At 39.0% G+C, this 23,155-nt stretch overlaps 2 protein-coding genes across 2 annotated transcripts; both read left to right on the forward strand.

The window, feature by feature from the left end:
• Window positions 1–167: 167 nt before the first annotated feature.
• Window positions 168–5,508, forward strand: LOC148770675 (uncharacterized). The gene has a single exon (XM_088817986.1). It carries the CDS (start codon window positions 184–186, stop codon window positions 5,506–5,508), a length of 5,325 nt encoding a protein of 1,774 aa, XP_088674112.1. The 5' UTR covers window positions 168–183.
• Window positions 5,509–19,621: 14,113 nt separating this feature from the next.
• LOC148770676 (uncharacterized) lies at window positions 19,622–22,714 on the forward strand. The gene is made up of 5 exons (XM_088817987.1): window positions 19,622–20,057; window positions 20,283–21,556; window positions 21,627–21,729; window positions 22,188–22,367; window positions 22,436–22,714. Exons 1-5 carry the CDS (start codon window positions 20,034–20,036, stop codon window positions 22,712–22,714), a joined length of 1,860 nt encoding a protein of 619 aa, XP_088674113.1. The 5' UTR covers window positions 19,622–20,033.
• Window positions 22,715–23,155: the final 441 nt, after the last annotated feature.

The raw sequence follows: 23,155 nt of genomic DNA on the forward strand, positions 1-23,155 counted from the left end.
GATACCGTATACTTGCGGTAATTTATACGTGAGGAAAACGCGTATCAAGTTTTTGGCGCCGTTGCCGGGGACCAATTTGATTTTATCTTTGTTGATAGTGTTACCAATTATCTGAATATTACTTCAGCCATTTACTTGTTTTATTTTCGATTTTTACCTTGATTTTAACCACTCACTTTGTTTATGCCCAGGCGTCGAAATTTGGAAATCATACCTTACGATCCCGAGATTGAAAGGACATTACGTAGACTAAGGGCCACGCGCAACCAACAAAGTGAACCAATGGCCGAAGATCAAGGAAATCCAGAGCACCTGGCCTTTGAGTACGATCGAGAGCCAGGACGAGATCACGAGGAGCCAAGACCGAACCTGCCACCCGAGCGAACAATGCGAGAATACCGAACTCCAGCTGTGAATGAGAACTATTCGGGAATCAGGAAACCGACGATAGCCGCAAACAACTTCGAGCTAAAGACGGGGCTAATCAACATGGTCATGGCGAACCAATTCTCCGGAGCAGCCACTGCAGATCCAAATCTCCATCTTGCCAATTTCTTGGAGATTTGTGACACAATCAAAGTTAACGGTGTTTCTGATGATGCCATCCGGTTGAAGCTATTCTCATTTTCTGTCAGAGATAAAGCGAAGAGTTGGCTTCTGAGTCTTAATCCAGGATCACTCACCTATTGGGAAGAATTATCACAAGCCTTTCTGGCACGATTCTTTCCACCCTCGAAGACCGCACAATTACGAAGAGATGTAGGCAACTTCAGACAGATGAGCCAAGAGCCGATGCACGAGTCTTGGGAGAGATTCAAGGACTTATTACGACAATGCCCTCAACACGGATTCAACCCGTGGGATCAAATGGAGTTATTCTACAATGGGCTCGATCAACCAGCCCGATCTTTAGTCGATGCTGCTTCAGGTGGATCATTGCAAAACAAGACTCCCACAGACGCTCGAGACATTGTCGAGCGAATGTGTGAGAATGCTTACCATTGGCCGTCCGAACGGAGTGGTATACAAAAGGTGGCCGGAGTCCACCAACTCGATCCTTTAGCCGCAGTTTCAGCACAATTAGCGATCCTATCAAATCAGGTCGCCCAAATTTCAGTTCGAGGGCCACAGATCGAACGAGTAGCAACAGCAAGTACTTCACAAGCCACAAACGACGATTGGGAGCAGGCACACTTTATGAACCACCGATTCAACAATTTCCGGGGAACCCACAATCAGAAACAAAACCCTACTCATTATCACCCGGGAATTCGGAATCACGAGAACTTCTCCTATGCCAATCCGAAGAATGCTCTACAACCACCTCCCGATCTCAACCATCAAAGAGAGCAACGAGGGCCAACGTATGACGAGCGTCTTCACCGACAAGAACAGGAAATGGAGGGCCTGAAATCAACAATGAAGAACATGGAGAAGCAAATAGGGCAAATCGCCCAATCCATGTCCACAATGGCCAAGGGTGGATTTCCGAGCAATACCGAAGTCAATCCAAAGGAAAGCTGTCAAGCCATAACCACCCGAAGTTGTTTGCAAATGACTGATCCTCCTTATCCGACAGACGAATCACCAAGGCCAGCTGTACAACCGACCCCGGTCGAGCCGGAAATCACCATTTCAGGAAGTAGTACAAAAGAGGCTAGTAAGCCCAATAACATTTCTTTTCCTGATAATCCCCCTCTTATGGTAACTCCTATTCCTTTTCCAGAAAGACAGAAGAAGAAGAAGTTCAAGGATCAATTGAAGAAGTTCATTGAAAAGATCAAGCAGATTCGAATCAACATCCCTTTTGCAGAAGCCTTGGAGGTAATGCCAAACTACACCAAGTTCATGAAGGAAGTCCTATCCAAGAAAATTCGGATCGAAGAAGACATACCAGTGACACTCACGGCAACTTGCAGTGCCATTCTTCAGTCGAATCTACCACCGAAAATGAAAGATCCAGGGAGTTACACTATTCCTTGTATTATTGGAAATTCTACTTTCGATAAAGCTTTATGTGATTTGGGGGCAAGTATTAATTTGATGCCTATGTCTGTGTTTCTAAAACTGGGCTTAGGAAATTTGAACCGCACTCGCATGACTTTACAACTAGCTGATCGTTCATTGAAATATCCCGATGGGATTGTAGAAGATGTGCTAGTTAAAGTAGATAAATTCATTTTGCCTGTTGATTTTGTGGTACTTGAAATGCCTGAAGATGATGAAGCACCAATCATTTTAGGTCGTCCATTCTTAGCCACTGGTAAGGCGATGATTGATATGGAATTAGGATCTTTAATGCTTAGGGTAAATGGGGAAGAAGTTGTTTTTAATTTGACAGATGCATTTAAACACTCTGAGCATGTTGAGCATTGCAGTAGAATATATGTGATCGAGGACTGTGTTTCCTCCTTCTTTGATTTGTATGAATTATGTGATTCTATTGAGCACTGCATTGTTAATTCTATTGATTTACAATATGCCTCCCCTGAAACCCCTATTGAAAACGATGTGCTTGATTGTGTGTTGTTTCTTGAGTGTGCCGAGATTTTAGGTGTAGACGAGGTAGGAATTGTCCCCGAGATACCAGTTAGTGTGAAAACGGCCCCCGTACTGGAATTGAAGCAATTACCGGATTATCTGTGTTATGCTTTTCTTGGAGCAGACAAGACTTATCCGGTGATTATTTCTTCTAGTTTGAGCGAGGCCGAAACAAACACACTGCTGGAGGTCCTTAGAGAATATAGGTCAGCTATAGGTTGGTCTATTGAGGATATTAAGGGAATTAGCCCGTCTATTGTTCAACACAAAATTCTAATGGAAGACGTCTATAAACCGAGAGTCCAACCTCAGAGGCGGTTAAACCCGTCAATGAAGGAGGTAGTCAAAAAAGAAGTCTTAAAACTGTTAGGCGCTAGTATGATTTATGCAATTTCTGACAGTCCGTGGGTCAGTCCGGTACAGGTTGTGCCAAAACGGGGTGGGATGACGGTTATTGTGAATGATAAAAATGAACTTATTCCGTCTAGGACAGTCACTGGGTGGCGTGTGTGTTTCGATTACCGATTATTAAATGCAGCCACTAGAAAATACCATTTCCCCCTTCCCTTTATCGATCAAATGCTAGACAGGCTAGGAGGTTTCGAGTATTACTGTTTTCTTGATGGGTATTCGGGGTACAATCAAATTTCAATCGCCCCGGAAGACCAAGAGAAAACTACTTTTACTTGCCCCTACGGTACTTTTGCATTTCGTAGGATGCCTTTCGGTTTGTGTAATGCGCCTGCTACCTTTCAACGTTGTATGATGTCTATATTTCATGATATGGTAGAAGAGTTTCTTGAGGTGTTTATGGATGATTTTTCTGTGTTTGGATCGTCTTTCGATCATTGTGTGCACAATCTAGAACTTGTTTTGAAAAGATGTACAGAAACGAACCTTGTTTTAAATTGGGAAAAATGTCATTTTATGGTTCGTGAAGGTATTGTTCTAGGTCACAAGGTCTCGAAAAAGGGTCTTGAGGTGGATAGGGCAAAAATCGAAACGATTGAAAAATTGCCTCCACCGAAGGATGTCAAGGGGGTTAGAAGTTTTTTGGGGCATGCTGGGTTTTACCGTAGATTTATTAAAGATTTTTCGAAAATAGAAAAACCATTGTGTCATTTGCTTGAGAAGGAAGCCGTCTTTGATTTTGATTCTGCTTGTTTGCAGGCTTTCACGTTTCTCAAGGAGAAGCTAACCCAATCACCGATTATGATTACTCCCAATTGGGAGGAACCATTCGAGATCATGTGCGATGCGAGCGACTATGCTGTAGGTGCAGTATTGGGACAAAGGAGGAACAAAATCTTCAAGGCCATCTACTATTCGAGTCGTACACTTGACCAAGCACAGAAGAACTATTCAACGACCGAAAAGGAAATGCTTGCTGTCGTTTATGCCGTTGACAAGTTCAGACCGTATATTTTGGGGTCTCAGGTGATCATTTACACCGACCACGCAGCTATTCGATACTTGTTCGCAAAGAAGGACGCCAAGCCCCGACTCATCAGATGGGTACTCCTACTCCAGGAGTTCGACTTGGAAATCAGAGACAAAAAGGGGAGCGAGAATGTGGTAGCAGATCATCTTTCCAGACTCATACTAGAAGAAGTTCCAGCCGAAGGAAATATTCAGGAATCCTTCCCAGACGAGAAACTGCTCGCCATTAGTACTCACACTCCGTGGTATGCTGATGTGGCCAACTTCTTGGCCAGTGGAATCATTCCTGACGATCTTTCTTATCATCAAAAGAAAAAATTCCTTCACGACAGTCGTTTCTATCTTTGGGACGAGCCATTGCTTTTCAGAACCGGCCCCGATCGTGTCATCCGAAGATGTGTTCCGGAAACAGAAGTACGTGAGATCCTCACACATTGCCACTCCTCACCTTGTGGCGGGCATCACGGGGAATCTCGCACAGCCGCCAAGGTTCTGCAGTCAGGCTTCTTTTGGCCAACCCTTTTCCGAGATAGTTACGAGTTCGTGAAACGATGTGATCGATGCCAACGAACAGGGAACCTATCCAACAAAAGCCAAATGCCTTTGAACAACATGCAAGAGGTGGAGCTTTTCGATGTTTGGGGCATAGACTTCATGGGACCATTCCCTTCGTCGAACGGGAAGTTATACATTTTGCTTGCCGTGGACTACGTGTCAAAATGGGTCGAAGCGATTGCCACCACTACCAACGATGCTCGTACGGTCCTCAAATTCTTCCACAAGAACATATTCTCAAGGTTTGGGACACCTAGAGCGATCATTAGCGATGAAGGATCTCACTTCTGCAACAAACTGCTCACTAATCTCACGAGCAAGTTGGGGATCCGACACAAAATAGCGCTTGCCTATCATCCGCAAACAAATGGCCTTGCTGAGTTGTCAAACCGAGAAATCAAACAGATTCTGGAGAAGACCGTGAGCACGAACCGAAAAGATTGGGCATTGAAGCTCGATGATGCACTTTGGGCCTATCGAACCGCATTCAAGACACCGATTGGGATGTCTCCGTACAAACTCGTGTATGGGAAAGCGTGCCACCTGCCAGTGGAATTGGAGCACCGAGCTTATTGGGCAGTCAAAAAGCTCAATTTCGATCAAACAGCTACCGGCGATCGTCGATTGCTTCAACTCAACGAGATGGAGGAATTCAGAAATGATGCTTACGAAAATGCCAAGATTTACAAAGAAAAGACGAAAAAGTGGCATGACAAAAGAATTACGAAGCGAGAGTTCCGGGCAGGTGACCAAGTCCTGCTATTCAATTCTCGGCTACGACTATTTCCGGGAAAGCTCAAGTCCCGTTGGTCGGGACCATTCGTAGTCCTGAGCGCAACCCCACAAGGAGTCATCGAAATACGAGGACGAGACGGTCCGTCGTTCAAAGTGAATGGGCAACGAGTTAAGCATTACTACCCGAATGGTGCTCCCGAGGAAGTGGAGCGTGTCGCACTAATTTTCTCCCAATAAATCCAAAAGAAGTCGAGCCGTCGACTGTAAAACAGGCGCTAAATGGGAGGCAACCCATTGTTGCTCATATTCTGTCATTTTCCTTTTGTTCTTGTTTTCGTTTTTTTTTTTTATTTTTTTTTTTATAGCTTTTTCGTGCATTTTTATATTTTAGGGTTCAACATCTCTATCTCACCCATTTAAATTTTTGTTTTGGCAGGTTTTAGGTGTCCCGGATTGCGATCCATGTAAGTCGGATCGCGATCTGGGGTGTTTTTCCAGTAGCCACCAATTTTGGCCCCGGATCGCGATCCAGGTAAGTCGGATCGCGATCTGGGACGTTTTTCCAGAAACTGCGATTTTAAGGGCCGGATCGCGATCCAGGTAAGTCGGATCGCGATCTGGGGCCTTTTTCCAGAAGCTGCAAGGTAAGTCTCCAGATCGCGATCCGGGTATTGTGGATCGCGATCTGGGGTCGAAAAATAGTTCAAAAAAACACAAACCCCCTTCATTTTCTTATTCCCCCTTTTTTCTAATTCCAAACCCTAACCCCTCCCCAACTTCAAAATATTCAATTTCTTTCATAAAAAGCACATCAATCACACACTTGATCATCACAAATTCACGATTTGCACATTTACTCCAAGAATTTGTGGGTGAATCTTCAAGAAAAGGTAAATTTTCAATCTAGTCCTAATTTTTTTTTTCTTCAATTCTTTCGAATTTCCCCAAAATTTCATGTTTTTTCCCCTTGTTTGTTAATTGTGTATGCTAGTACGTGATTTTGTACTAGGTGTTGGGATTCAAAACATGAATTTGCGGGTGAACCAATGTTTAGATATAGGAATTGCCCTATTGTTCTTAATTTCGAAATGAAGGATAAAATAAAAATTTGAATGACTTGGGTTGATTGTTTAGCTACCTATTGTTGTATGTAGTGGTGGATTCTCACTTGGGTGTGGTGATTGATGTAGGAGGGATAGGTACCGGACAACCGGTGGAAATCGAAAGGCTTACCAAGTTGGGCACGCCAAGTGTTCGACAAAATTCCCGAACGAACTTCCAAAAGCTTTCGACCTTCCATCTCGCACAAATTCGAGCGAAATGACGTCGCCGGCCAAGAAACTCTTAAAGACGGGCGAAACCACCAAAAAAGCCCAACCCAAGGAGAAGGCTCCGGCAAAGGGAAAAGCCGCACCGAAGAAAAAGGCAGCTTCTGGAGGCACGGGAAGCCAAGAAGGCACTTCGAGCGCACCACCACCATCTCAGGTGCCGGAAGAGCAACAAACCCCACGCACGGGAAACGTGCAACTTGAGATGGGATCCCGTGCTAATCAACACACCATACTTGACCACGTAGTCCTCGAACCGGGAGATGAGTTTTTGTACGTGAACGTCGAGGCCAAAAGAGAATTCATACGTCGCCATAGCCGACCGTTTGTTCCAGAAAGGGAATTAGATATCTATGGCATGGAAAAAGAATCGATCATAACAAACTTTGATCGTCGAAAATGGAAGTACTTGGCCAAACGACCGGAGGACTACAACGAGAATCTAGTGAGGCTCTTCTATGCCAATGCCGGTTTTCACGCGGGGTCGGTGGTCGTTCTTCGAGACAAAGAGGTGCGCTATGATGCTGCTACAATCAACAAGTTTTTCCACCTACCCGAAGTCCCGACCGAGCCGTTTCAACAACTAAAGATGGCAACGACCTATGAGGAGCTGATTCAGACTCTTTGCCCTAGGGGTTCGAAGTGGCAAAAAGGAGAGCACTGGTTCCGTCGGGGGGAACTTTCAAGGGAAGCGAAGGTATGGATGTACTTCGTCAGTAGCAGGCTCATGCCCACAAAGTCGACGGCCAAGACCTATGCCCCACGTCTTACACTGATGTATGCCATTATGAAGAGGACACCTGTGAATGTGGGCGCGATAATACACGCTGAGATCCGACGATGCTTAGGTGATACCTCTCTAGGTCTCATGTTCCCTTCCCTCATCACTACATTGTGTGATCGTGCAGGGGTCCCCACATACGCTGATGACCGGCTCACCAGGTCACCACAACCTATCTTCCCTTACCACAAGCTCCAGCCAGCGAGTGGACCCCTAGGCGAGGGCGACTCAGACTTACCAGATGCTGGTCCCTCAGGTGTTCATGCGGCTCGACCAGAACAAAGGGCCAGAAGAGGCAGACAAGAAGCAGAACCATAGCTCCCGGAGTATGTCGGCCAATGGATGGATGTTATGGAGGAAAATGTGGGATGGTTCAAGAAAATGATGAAGGCCATGGCTGCAGCGCTTCAGTGCAGGACCGATGACATTGTCGAGCCACGGCCGTTCCCACCACGGCCTCGATATGATGCAGCATCAACCTCCGCCGCCGACGAACGAGCACAAGCGGCAGCCACTACACTGCTGGCACAGGCCTGGGAGGAGTACGAGCGGGGACGACAGGAAGAGGAGGGAGGAGCCCACGAGGACGATCAAGACAACTAGGGGACGTTGTGTTTTCTATCCCTTTTATTTTTTATTCTGCTTTTTGAGCATAGGGACTATGCTAGAATTTAAGTTTGAGGGTGATTGGTGTGTGTTGAACCTGTTTGTTTTTTTTGTTCGTTTGTTTTGGGATAAGTCGTTGGATTGATATTTCATTTACGATACATCTTTGCTAGACTTTGTTTTTATTTTATTTTATTTACCTTATTTTGATTTGGTCTTTTACATGCATATCATATAATTTAGTTTCGTTTATGTATTTTGATTTCTATTATTGTGTTATGTTTGTCGCATGCATTTCATTTAGGATCGAGTGTAATTTGCATTTCCGAGTTCTATTGAAGCAAAGCAATTAATGAATTAGTAGATGGGCTAGTTGATTTTAAAATTGAAATTATGGATCACCGGCTAATTATAGATGAACCTTCCGACTGCGTTTTTGCAACTTGTGTGGATAGCCTTTCGAATCCTTTCCGATTAAGCTTGAGCGCATTTTTCTGAGGGGTATAATAGCCTGAGGTTTGGGGGGCAAGTTAGAATTGAATTATGTGTTCACGATTTCGAGTTGTTGGCTAGAAGTTCTATCAAGGGTCTCTACGTTTTTATTCGATAAAAAAAAGAAGAAGAAAAAAAAAAAAAAAAGAGTTGTGATGAAAATCACACAATTTCGTTGTTGTCATTTCCTTTTGAATAAAAAGACCTACTTATGCCCAACTCGAGTTTTTTGAATTTCAGAATCAAAACTTACTTTTCACCCACATTTCTACTCAAAACCCTCGATGATTGTGTTTATTGTTTAATTACGGATTCTTGAGCCTATCTTTCATTTTGGTGTAGAAACAACTAATTGCGTCGGTAGGAAAGTCGAATACCTTAAAGCCATGGGCCATTATGAGATTTTAGGTTATCTAGCTCGTTTTATCTTTCGAATTAATTGCAATGCTTTGACCAATCTGGCAACTTTGTGGGTGTGTTGTCTGAAAACCCTCACGAGACACAACTCGTCCTTTGGGGGTACCCAGGGGTTCAAAGGCTTGTTGCATACGCTAAATGCAATCGTGATTCCCTACGTTAGTGGCCTAGTTTAGTTTGTTGTTTTTATTTCATTTTTGTTGTAGTTTCGTTTTGATTTACTCGGGACGAGTAAAGATCTAAGTTTGAGGGTGTGATAAGTGGTCGTTTTGCACGATTTTTGCTTATCAAATCTTCGAGTTTTGGTCTTCGTTCGTCCGAGTTTCGGCTTTATTTGTATATATTATTGCGTTTCTTGTTTTATTTCATTTTTTAGGTTTTATTAGCTTTTGTAGCCAAGTCGAAGCCATTTGGAAGCGAAACTGATTTTTCAAGCCGAGAAAGTGATCATTAAGACCCAGATCGCGATCCAGGAAAGTCGGATCGCGATCTGGATGCAAATTCCAGTAGCAAGCAAGATTCAGACCCAGATCGCGATCTAGGAAAGTCGGATCGCGATCTGGTGACAAATTCCAGTAGCATCGTGATTTTGGGGCAGATCGCGATCCGCACTTCCTGGATCGCGATCTGGGATGGCGGTTCACGTTTTTTCGAGAAGCCAGATCGCGATCTGACTTTATTGGATCGCGATCTGGCACGATTTTCGAGGGCAGATATTTTAAAAAGCAAAGCTTCTTGAGGAAGCTTTGCAATTTACTATAAATAGAAGCAAGCCCTCACTCTTCGTTTCTTCTTCGACTTTTTACGGTTTTCGACAGTTCTTCGCGGGAATCATCAACGGGGGTTCCGACTTGGGTTTTTCTTACGAAATTTCTTTACGTTTTGTTCTTCATTTCCTTTGTACATTCTTTTGATACTATGTTTGTTATGAACTAAGAACATTTTCTTCTAGGGCAATGAAGCCTTGTATATATTGATTTCGATCGTCATTTATGTTATCTATTTGTCGTGTTTTGATTTCGTTTATGTTTTCCTGTATTAAATGCTTCTGATTGTGTTGATCAGCTCTCAGATTGATATTAAATAGGAATGAACTCGAGAGAGGATTTCTTGTTTGAAGTTAGGAAAACATAGCTCGGGGTGTGGAAACGGAGACGTGATGCACTTCGGGTAGCCCTTAAGGACTTGGCCTAAATGCTCTCTTAATAGCAGGTTCTGAACGGAGACGTCGGACCTGTGGGTAGACTCTAACTACACTGGAGACGGGGGTTAGAGTACTTTAGCGTCTGGGTTAACGAATAGGAATGTGGCGTTAGATAACGGATTTGTAGATCGTTGTTGATTATACATAGGTGGATTTGGCCCTAGAAGTCCCCTTTAAATCAAAGTCCCCCCGCGTTGAGTTGTCGTACTTTATTTACGTACATTCCATATTTGCATGTTTACGATCTTGCATGTTTTTAAATTAGGGTTTATCACCAATCCACTTATTTACGATCGGCTAGATAATATAACGATAATATAATTACACTACTCAGCATTTGAATCTACAAAGTCCCTGTGGATCGATATCCGGAACCACTGTTCTGCAAAATGCGATACCGTATACTTGCGGTAATTTATACGTGAGGAAAACGCGTATCAGGCGTGCATGCTCGGAGATACTTCCAAACGGGGCTGCATTATTTCGAACGAAGATCACAGCTTCACCGTCTTGCGCTCGTTGCAGCGCCCCTATGGAGACCACTATGCATGTGATACAATTATGCAAGGGAATGGAATCGATTTGGGCAGGTATCTTCACAAGGACAAATTTCTCCTGGCTATGGTCATCTCGTGGAAAGCTTGGAATTCAAGGAATATGGCTCAAGACGGAAGATTTGCTGAGTTGGAGCAGCTCCTACCGTTTCAGCAAGCTCAACTACACATTGAAGTACCTAGACAACCCTGTCTCCACTCTCAATGGATCCCTCCTCTTAAGGGGTTCATTAAAATTAATTTTGACGCGACAATACCTTCAGGTGGGAATTACTATTCGGTTTCAATGGTTGCCAGGAACTGGAATGGAGAGTGTTGTTGGTGGGATGTTCGTAAATGTCACTTGAGGTAGTTTCTCGGTCTAGATAACGGGTTTGGCGATCAATCATCGTGGGAGGGGACTGTTTACATGTTATTAATGATCTCAAAGCTGGAGAATTTTTGAATTTGACGCATGGCGCTTTACATCGAAGAAGCACTTGTTCTTACGAAGTTTTTTGAGTTGTCTGAATTTTCTTTCGTTACGCGCACAGGTAACCAGTTGGCGCATTTACTTGGTACTAGATTCGGAACAAATTGTAGTGAAGACTCTCTTCTTCCTGGTAGTTTGGCTATATAGCCTAATAATATCCATTCTTATTCAAAAAAAAAAAAGTAGGTATTAGTAGGTTTGAAAGTTGGAAAAAATATGAATAGTGTATTTTCATTGGAAATTTTGATAGGAAAAGGTGTGTAATTTCAAGTAAAATTCCTGAAACAAATATAATCTCAGTTTTATGAATAGTATAGAAGTTGGAAATGGATTTAAAAACGAAAACAAACATGTCCTTAGAGTTTGGCTTCCCTCCCTCCCAATTTGTCGTTATTCTTATAATTTTTCCTCAATGTCCCCTCCATATATCATTATTTAAGAGCGGTGTTATTTGCTGCCCCAAAGTATCTCAATTCACCACTAAAGAAATATAAAATTTCATAAATACCCCTCAAATTTATAATCCACCGCCCTTCCTTATATTTACTTAATCCTCATGCGTTCTAAGTTATTTTCTATTTTTTTTTTATTTTTTTATTTTTTTTTTGCAATGAAATTTTTATTACAAGATATTTAAACGTCCATATCAGATGACGTACATATTATATAATTTTTTTTCTAGGAAATGAAATTATATTAAGCCAAACTGGCCAATTCTGGAGGAAGTTTAGGACCTTCCATACAAGCACTCTTAATTTATTTTCTCCAAGAACGTGAATTCCTTCTCCTGTTAACCTTCGAAAATATTTTTCTCTAACGAAATTATTATTCATTTAAAGTGGAGAGGGCGATATTTTGCGGTAATAATTCCAGTGAAAATTGTGATTTGTTTTTTATACATATTTTCATTAGTTTAGTGGTGGACGATTTATAAATTTGTAAAAATATATAGGTGAAAGAAGAAAGGGACAAAATGAGAAATATATTTAATTTGATGGTGAAATAAGTTATTTTGAGGATGGAAACAACATGTCTCTTATTTAATAGTTATTAATAAATGGGGTAATATGCAATACCCCCTCAATTCGAAAATATTTTGAATTAAACCCGATTGACTTTAAAGACTTTTTCTCTCACCCAAATCTCACTTTTAATTAGTTATACCTCCCTAGACTTATGCGATAAGACAAAAATACCCTCACCAAACATAACCCTAAACCCTATTTCTTTATTTTTCTTTTATTTTTCATTTTTCATATTATCCGGCGTTCTCTCCTCTTACTCCTCCTTTTCTCTCATCCACGTTCTCCATCAAACCACCACTCACCGATGGAAACCACTAAGCCGCACACGGCGCCGGCGCCGACTTTCGATTCTCCTTCCGAAGAGCAGACGAAAAAAGGGGAGCAAAATCAATTTTTTGAGACGTGGCAGTTTTTGCACAGAGAACATATCGGAAGATCTAACTGTCAGATCGCGTTGATTTGCTTATATAGGATTCGCAACATATATATATATATATATATATATATATATATATATATATATATATATACATTCTGAATGGTACATATTGGAATCAGACTTCTCTAACTATTGATCGGATCTTAAGACTCGCTACTGATTTTTGTTACTCAATAATTTGGGGTAGCTAGATTAGACGCATTTTTATATTATGTACGAAGGAGATTGAATTTGGTGCCTCCTAACTGCAGATATAAATTGTGAAAGTATCACAATTTGGTGTGACTTGTTTTCATTTTTTACTCTTCACTGTGAAAGATTTTTCATTTAAAATTTGCTCGGATCATTTGTTTTTTATTTTGATATTCCAATTATTGTTACTTAGCATTTTTTTGTTGAGAAGCAGTTTGAGCATTACTGCATATCCGATGAGGAAACTTCAGAATAAATGGTGGCAGTGGCTATGAAATGCACTAATGAAAATGGAGCAACTTGCAAGCCAAATGACAAGAATCAGTTTTTTAAACATATACATGCATAGTCATATGTAGTTACATATATAGTCATATTTAAGTTTTGTTTCTATACGTTTCGATTTCTCTTTATTTATTTTTCTGCAGATCTAAACATATAGTTTCAGATTTGAGCAGCAACAGTAACATGACTATAATCATATTGGAATATGACTATTGTTGAATATGACTGTAGTCATATTCGAATATGTTCTATCTTTTCGTTTCAAGTTGACTTGTAATAAGAAGATTCAAATTGAAATCTTTTGTGTGGATGTTGATTGGATTGTTATCGTAAATAATAGGCAATCTTCGTTTTTTTTTTATATAATTTGGTAAATATGACTGTGCTACACTATATAATCATAATTTTTTGTTGAAAATGTAAAAATGGCAATATAAAGAAATAATATGACTACAGTTGGTATGGTCACATATAGTCATATTAGACAATAGTCATATTCGGCGTAGTAAACTTACCTGGAAAAAAAATCATTTTTTTGTAAAAAAAAATTATCTAAAAAAATGTTAAATGCAGTTCGAAATTGAGAAAATGCAGTCCATATAATTACTGATGAAATATGTAAATGATGGGTATTTTAGGTATAAAAAAATCTAGGAGGATACTGCAAAGGATGAATTTAGGTTGAATTTATCTCTATTTATTAGCGGTTTATTGTTAAAGGCCCCTTAAAAAATATTCTCAATTTCCCCTCTGATGGTCACTATTTTTTATAGGCCGCGGCTATATTCGATACTAATTTCACTTGTGCAAGACCAAATTAATTTTTTTTTTCAATTATAAATACTATAATACCCTTGCTTGTTAAAAAAATAGAAAAATCCAAATGTGTAATACCAAAAACTCAAAACCACAAAAAAATGATATCACAAAACCACAAGACCAACTTTCATCTTCTCCATCTTCTAAAACCCACAAAACATTTTTCCTTCCTCCTCCATAAACCCACAAAACATAAACATTCAAAATCGTCAAAACTCAACAAATCTTACAAAGATGACAAATATGGAGTCTCCAGGCATCAAAATAGAAGATTTTACGGTGAAAGAACCCAAAAAGGTATGCATTTATGTGTTTTTAGCTAGAATATCATTTTTCCGAAAACAAAACCCCGCACAGACGCGGTCGATATGTACAGGTCGAATTTGATAGGTAAAAATCGACACTGAGATGTCGATTTTGTAGTAGCAAATTCGACATTTCACAATGTTTACTTGTCTGCTATAAACTCGACATCCCAGTGTCGATTTTTACCTATCAAATTCGACATATTGTTGATGTTGAATTTTTTGGGTCTTTTTTACGACGCGTAAGTGTCGATTTCTAGCATAGTTTTTCGACACATAGGTGTCGATTTTTACCAGTTTCAAATTTAATTTTTTTTTTCCTCTTTTTTTTTGTTAAGGTTAAACAAAATGAGGAATCAACATTTTTTAAGCGTTGTTGGGCGGGTATAGGTCGCTCATAATTGTGAGCGGCGGGGGTCGGCGAGGAGCTTCGGCGACGTTGCTTGAGCAACGCTGCTGTGGCAACGGAAAGGGTTTCACAGGGGACTGGTTTTTTTTTTTTTTTTTTTTTTTTTTTTTTTTTTTTTTTTTGTGGCACTATTTGTTATTTGGTCTTGCATGAGCAAACAAAAGTTCATTTAATTTATGGCTATATTTTTCATTTCATCTTAATACAATAGAATCTTTTGAAATCTTTATTTAATTTGCTCTTGCACAAATGAAATTAGTATTACATATAACCACGACCTTTGTTATATTCTTTTTCAGTTTCCCATACAAACACTATTGGTATTTTCTCGATGTCATTATTTTTGTATTTTTTTCTCAATTTCCCCTGCTTTATCATTATTTTTTATTTTTTATTCTCAATTTCCCCTGCTTTTATCATTATTTATTATAAATGTTCTCAATTTGTTTTATTGCATTTAATTTTGTACACCCTTAAAAAAATTTATAGATTCGCCACCATTCCGAGTGGTAGAGATGTACGTATTGGCAAAAACTATCTTGATGTCAAACTTCAAATAATAATTAAGACTCCGAGCATAAACTATTTATATACGTAAATTAAGTTAATATTCTTTGATACGAGCACAAAACTATCTATATATCTAAATTCAATTCAAAACTCCTTGATAGGAGTGTAAACTATATATCTATAAATTCAGGACAATTGATCTATCAAGAGGAGCTTAAACTGCATTATTGTATACGGGTAAACAACTCTAAAAAAAATTGTTGATCTTCGAATTACGTTTTGATTTGATCCCTTTATAGGATACATGTGCAACTTGGAATTTTATAAGTTCAGTCATGGGTTCAAAACATGATGTGTTTTGCAAGATCAAGTTGCAAGTGAAGTTGAACGATTGTCGAGACTTAATCGCGAACATGTCACGAGGGGGCTTTTCTACGACGGAGCGTCAATTATGGAGCGGCAGCAGCCAAGAAGGTCTACGGAGTCTTACGCGTCACAAATTAAGATAAGCAAAACAAAATTGAAAAGGGGAAGAAAACGGAAATTTATATAGTGGCACATGAGCGGGAAGATGAAAGGACCAAACGATGTCGACCATCGATTGTAAGGCCAGGGAAAGCCGCAATTGAGACACGCTCCTTCGCACTTCGTTCTGGGGCCCGAGAATTTGAAATTAGGGTTAGGTGACTGCTAAAGAAAGGTTTGAATCTGAACCGTCAACACAGGTGGTCAACAATGTAATGAGGAGGGGCGTGGCTGACAAGGCACGACATTCGAGGATAACATCGTCATCATGATAGCGTGCGAAAGAAATACGCATGATTTCGAGGTTCATTGAGTGGACATATTTTACTCGCTCCTTATTCTCTACCAAACCACTTCGCTATTCACCAGAGAATAGGAGGGAGTAGATAATGGGGGTCAATTTGGCACTGAGCCATACCACCATCTTCTCGGCATAGTGGGCTAAAATCCCAACGGCATGAAGGAAATAAAGGTGGGCCAAGAAGCTTACCTCAAATGGTATTGCGAATGACCAAAGTTGATTAAAGAACTTGCACCAAAACTTCCCTTATGGGTGGGAATACGGGGGAGAGCAGGGTGCGCAACAAACCGGTATCATGATAGTTGAAGGATCAGATTTGGGATCAATTTACGTGATTAAATAAGGAAGGATCGTTGATTGAAGCAATCACAATAAATCATAGACAAGAATATCGATTGTAAATTAGAAAAAAACCATAAATGGCTCTCAATATAAACAAAGTGTATGAACCATATTAGGGTTACGTTGACAATTACAAAAAAGAATACACTTTTGATATTTTCTCTTGAATTCTCTCTCTTTTATCTTTATTCTACCATCTTGTCCATCGCCATCGGCTCAATGATCCTGTGATAGGTGGATTTTCGGGCGTTTGAATGAGTTGGGCATGAGGAAAGGTCTTGAGAGTGCACATATTGCACCATCATGGATCATTATTAAACATTGCGTTCAACTACAATAAGATTATGTATTCTTACTACTTGTACTTTTATCATAACGTTTGCATATGAATCTTGATTCTACTGATTCAAGATGCATTAGAAATACGGTGACAAGTTTACAAATTACCATGTTTTTTGCCCTATGAGATTTTATTTGAATCATGGTCAAATATTGTATTGAATCTCACCGTCTTAATCTTACCGTGAAACGACATTAAGTTACTACATGTTTTATTTTTACCATTACTTTTGCATAGGAACCACATGATTGCACTTATTCAAGTTGCATTAGAAAGAAAATGAGAAGTTCTACAACTTTCATGTTTTTGTTTTGTGAGATTTTATTTGGATTTTGGTCAAAACTCGCATTGGATGTAACTATCTTAATCTCAATGTCGAACAACGATAAAATTACGCATTTACACCATAACTTTTGCATTTGATCTATTCCCATTGGGTCGATTCAATTTGTTGTGAAGCTTACAAATCATCCAACAACATTCAATTTTGCAATTTGTGAGATTCAAATTATTGTATATCATTGTAAAAAATGAATACAAAACAAGTTTCGTTATTTATTTTGATTATATTTTGTCACACAAACCTCGATTCTATTGAGCGAAGTTGCGTTGGTTTACCCAGTGTGCACTATCTGGTTGATCGTGGATTTCTTCATTCAAAAAAAAAGTTGCGTTTGAAAACCGATTCAAAATCTTCAACTTTTGTAAGTTGGCAATTTCTCCAAGATTCATTTTGTATCATGCTCTAAAATTTAATGCAAATTCTTTTAAATATTAAATAAAGGGCAAATGGCAAATAAGCCCATTGAGTGGTACTTATTTGCATTTAAATCCAGACAAAAAACAGTTCTACAAAAAAGCCCATCTGCTTTCACTTTCCGAAAATACCCTCCCTTAAATAGTGAAAAAATACGGATCCCCTCCAAACTCAAACTGCTGCGATTTTTGCACCGGTCTTTCTTCACCAAAACCGCTGCTGCTGTGAGTACGATTTTCGCCGGAAATTGTAAAAAATCACTCCGATTTTTGAAAATATACTCTCATCTTGTTGATTGTTCAACGATTTCGGCTAAATCTTTCGAAGTTACTGTCAAATCCCCAAAAAAATACAGTTGAACTCTGCGAAACCCTAACCGTACGAACTCTGTGAGTTTTTTCTAACAGTATTCTATACAAATGTTTGTTTTATGACATAAATCCTGCTATTGTGTATGTTTTTTCATTATTAGGGCTCAATTTTCTGCATTTGCAGTAATTTTGCCTGCATGCATCTAACAGTGATTTATATGCCTTATTTTCGGGAATTTGACAGTGATTTTGTTATATACAACCCCATGTTTGAACATAAATGTTATTATGTGCCTTATTTACCTGGATCTGACAGTGATTTTGTGTGTTGCATAACAGTGATTTTGAGAAAATAGCTGTTTCTCCTTATTTTACTGCCTAAGTACAGTGATTTTGTGTGTTGCATGACAGTGATTTTGAGAAAATAACTGTTTCTCCTTATTTACCTGGATCTGACAGTGATTTTGTGTGTTTGCATAACCCCCTGTTTGAGAAAATAGTTGTTTCTCCTTATTTACCTGGATCTGGCAGTGATTTTGTGTGTTTGCATGAGTACAGTGATTTTGTGTGTTTGCATGACAGTGATTTTGAGAAAATAGCTGTTTCACTTTATTTTACTGCCTAAGTACAGTGATTTTGTGTGTTTGCATGACAGTGATTTTGAGAAAATAGTTGTTTCACCTTATTTTATTGCCTAAGTACAGTGATTTTGTGTGTTGCATGACAGTGATTTTGAGAAAATAGCTGTTTCTCCTTATTTTACTGCCTAAGTACACTGATTTTGTGTGTTGCATGACAGTGATTTTGAGAAAATAGCTATTTCTCCTTATTTACCTGGATCTGACAGTGATTTTGTATGTTTGCATAACCCCCATGTTTGAGAAAATAGCTGTTTCTCCTTATTATACTCCATTTGACAGTGATTTTGTGTGTTGCATAGACCCTCTGTTTGAGAAATAGCTGTTTCACCTTATTTTACTGCCTAAGTACAGTGATTTTGTGTGTTGCATAGACCCCCTGTTTGACAAATAGCTGTTTCACCTTATTTTCCTGCATCTGACAGTGATTTTGTGTGTTGCATAACCCTAATGTTTGAGAAATAGCTATTTGTATGTGCACTGTTTTCATGCTGCTCACAGTAATTTTGTGGTACACATGACCCTTGTTAAATAGTTTTTTAATTACCTGCTATTTTCCTGCATCTAACAGTGATTTTTATCTGGTGCTGCTCTCCATCATTGCGTCAGCTTCAGTGACGAAAAAATGAGGACAAAAGCTATAGCACGTAATTTTTTTCTTCCATCCAATTCATTTTTTTATATACACTACATATCTGTTTTCAATTCCGTTATTTATTGTTATACTTTGTTCCTCCCCCTCAGATCGTCCAGAAACACCAAAACCTAAAAAGAGGGATTCAGATGAACATTTACTGCCAACACAGGCAAGAATACGACAAATTCGACATCAAAATCCATCGAACCCTCAATACAGATCAAGCTTCACTAGACTTTTTCACTTTAGTGATCAGGTTCATCTTACCGAAGATCATCTAACCTCCTTAAGGCAAACACCATTTGGTGAATTTTACATACCCATCATTTGTCAAAGAATCACCCCCTGTACAGTTAAAAAGTCAGATCACCTAATACACAGGATTTTATCGACATATGACCCAGATAAACAAGCTTTTATTATTGGGAAAAAAAGGTTGACTATCAAAACCACAGAATGTCAACTTATATTTGGCTTGACGAATGGCCAAACAAAACTGGCAATTGCCGATGGTACAAGAAGTAACAGGCCAGACACAGAGTTTTATAGAAGAAATTTTGGTCATCTAAATAAAGTCACTTCCAAAGACTTGAAAGCAGCATTGATAAGGTTGCAAGGTTCAAATACTCAAGAAGCACATGAAGATGTTACAAGATAATAGTCCTCAGCCTCATGACGAACTTCTTCTTCACTACAAGTCAATCTGTTAATTGGTCGTACTTTCAGTACGTGGATGATCTGCAGAGGATCAATGACTTCAATTGGGCAGAAGAGGTGGTCAAGTTCTTCATGAACTCTGTACACAAAGTAACTGCAAAGGCAAAGTCTGAGAATCAACCTATAGAAAATGTTGTGGACTTCGTACATGGATGTGTTACCCTGTTACTGGTACGCAAATAACAAATCTAAAATTTTATTAATATTTTTCTTGTTATACTCATATTTTGTTTTATTGTTTTTAGTTCTGGTTCCTTGAACGTTGTTCCTTGATTCTGCCGGAACAAAAGAGAAAGTTTCCAAGATACATAAAATGGAACTTGCATGAAGTCTGCCGACAAGCCCATGTACTCTCGATGAGGCACATAGAACCAGATCAGGTCAAAAAATATTCAATGAGCAAAATTATTTATAACTTTTCTGCCATGGACAGTAATATTGCTTATATGTTTGTTTATTGTTGATGATCATGCACATACACATCCTCATATGCAATTATGCTGTCATAACCATTAACATAGTGCAGTACTATATTCTACTTCACTGTCAATGACAGTATTGATTATCCTTCATATTGAAATTACTATAACAATGTCTGTTTGCAGATGTCGGCTAAGCCGTTGGCTGCAAAAAGATACGAAACTCAATTACTAGGACAATTTCAAAATGAAGAGGAAGATGTGGATGAAAATGAAGCTACCAAAGAGCAGGAAGAACAAACGGTTCAAAGGAGCGTACTAATTAAAGCAAGATCGAAGGGCAAAAGGAAGTTAGTGGATGAGCCGGAGGGTGGTTCTTCTGACTCTGATGAAGCAGAAGACTTGGGGGTGTATATGTCAGGTAATGAGTTTGATCAACACAAACACAGAGAAGCAGGTAATGAGTTTGATGCTGCTGGCAGTTCAAAAACACAAGTGACCAATCTGAACAACAGAATTGAGGGGCTTGAATCTGAGAACAAGATATTGAGAGAACAAGTATCAGAGCAGCAAAGTTCCATTGAGAAATTTCAAGGTGAAAATGTTACTCTCATTGGTCAAATAACCGCTCTCAAAGTTGACGTTGATGAAAGACTGTCGAAAGAGGAAGAAACAACTTTGAGAAACAAGATTAAAAATCTCGAAAAGACGAACAAAATACAAGAACAAGATCTGGCGAGGTTAACTGATATACCAACTAACAGCCAGATTGAGGCATCCTCAAGTGCAAGATTGGAGAGACAAGTACAAGAACTGAAAACAAAACTCACTTCTGCAATTGAGAAAAACACGTTGAATGACCATGAGATAGCCATTCTTCGTGCACAAAACGACGTCCTAACCAAAGAGCGAGATGCATTTGTTTGTCAACCTGCAGAACCAAATGATGATGTCAACAAATCTCAAACCAACTCGGATACATCATTTAGCAGCATCCAAGAATTACACTGCCAAGTTGTTGAATTGAAGCAGGAAAATGAAAAGTTGTGTGTCGAAAATAAGCAGTTGAAGACGAAGATTGAGGATAATGAGCAGAATCTGCAAGCTTTTATTGATTCGACCCTAAAAGAAGAGCAGAAGCCGGATGATGTTGATACAAACTTTGAAGATCCACAAAAAACAATGCGGGACATCGAAACAAGAAAAACAAGTGGTGTGCACAAAAGGACGCGCTCAAAACTGAATCAAACTGAAAAGAATAATCGTAAATCAGCTGTTGCCGACAGGACACGGGGAAAACGTAAAGAGCCTGCACTCAACAACAACCAACCAGAGCCGGTCAAGAAAAAAAGACGAAAGGACTTTTCGTACCAAAAAAAGGATATCTTCGACCTGCTATCTAATGAGGACAAAATTATTGTAGAGAATATGGTTATAGATATAGCAGAGGAGGATCATAGGTATGTATGAGAATATAATCATTTTTTTATTCATCTTTAAATAAATCTAACGCATTAGCTCTTTATGTAGGGGTCTGATCTCGATTTGGTACAATAAAGACGGAACTGTGTATGAGTTTGTTGAGATGGCTGACATAATGACATTGTTGAAGGAGGGATCAACCAGTACACAAGTGAGCACCCACTAACAAAAAAACAAAAATACTGTCAACCACAGACACTTTACCTAAAGAACTGCCAAAACCAGTAAATTACACAAATGATTTTCTACACTAACTCTATTTTTCTTGTTGCATATAGGTACTTGATTCATACTCGTCCATTCTGCAAATGCGACAAAAGGAATGATATTTTAATGACAATATCAATCATGGTTTGGATGGGGACAGTTATGTCTTTTCAAGTTCACTTATGGTATGTGACTGATGTCAACAACAAATATTAAAATTTATATATTATTCTATTTATATATATATATATATATATATATATATATATATATATATATATATATATATATTTATGTATATAATGGTGTGTTAACATACAGGCCATTCTTCAGCAACCCAATGGTGAAAAATCTTTCAATAAAATTCTGAGCCAACTCATTCGGAAAATACATATTCACCAGTATCGATTCCTCTTGTTTCCACTTCATTCCAAAGGCAACACACGCAAGAATAATGATCATTGGACTTTGGTTGTCCTGGATATAAAGCTCAACACGTGGAAACATTACAACTCCTACAAGCCAAGGGCAGTGGAAAACCAGAAACGCACAGATCCGTACCTGTGTATCGCGGAAAAAATGGTAAGTAAAACTGAATAATCAAAATAAAGGAAACTCCGTATTGTAAAACTGAATAAACTAAATTGCAGGTAAGAGCTGTTGAAGCAGTCACCAGAGAATGTAAATTCAAGAAAATTCCGCTAGATGCAACACTTGAAGAAGTTGAAGATTCACCTCAGCAAGAGTACGGCAGTGAGGATTGCGGGATTTTTGTACTATATATCATCAGACAGTATTTCCGTCAACAGCCAGTGGACAAGTTGGATGCAGAAAAAAATGTTAAGAATTTCAGAAAGGAACTAGTTCACTTATTCCTGAACCACAAAAACACTGTTAATCACAGGGTTAGGCGGACAAAAACAGTGTGATATGCTTAATGTAATGCAAGTTTAAATGACCTTTTAAGTATTTTCAGTATAAAACTCTATGGTTGTAGGTTTAAATGTACTGTTAAGTATTTGTAGTATGATACTCTATGGACGTGGTCTTAATGTACTGTTAAGTATTTGTAGTATGTTACACTACGTACTTTATGTTCAAGAGTGCAACAAATATACTGCTGCCATGTAGCATTATTCTGAATTTGAAAATGTTGTACTTACTTACAGTTCATGCATAATGTACCTGTTGTAGACAGTTATACAGAACCATTCAAAAGAAAATTACATGAGTTACACAATAGTAACTGTCACTTACAGTAACGTAGAACTACTGAAGAATATTACTGAAACAAAATATAATTGTCACTTGCAGTAACATAGACCTATTGAAGCAAAATTACTGAAACAGTATAACTCTCAATCACAGTA

Source organism: Erythranthe guttata, chromosome 5, assembly GCF_056151865.1.
Source record: "Erythranthe guttata isolate IM_541 chromosome 5, IM_541, whole genome shotgun sequence".
Classification (NCBI taxonomy): Eukaryota; Viridiplantae; Streptophyta; class Magnoliopsida; order Lamiales; family Phrymaceae; genus Erythranthe; species Erythranthe guttata.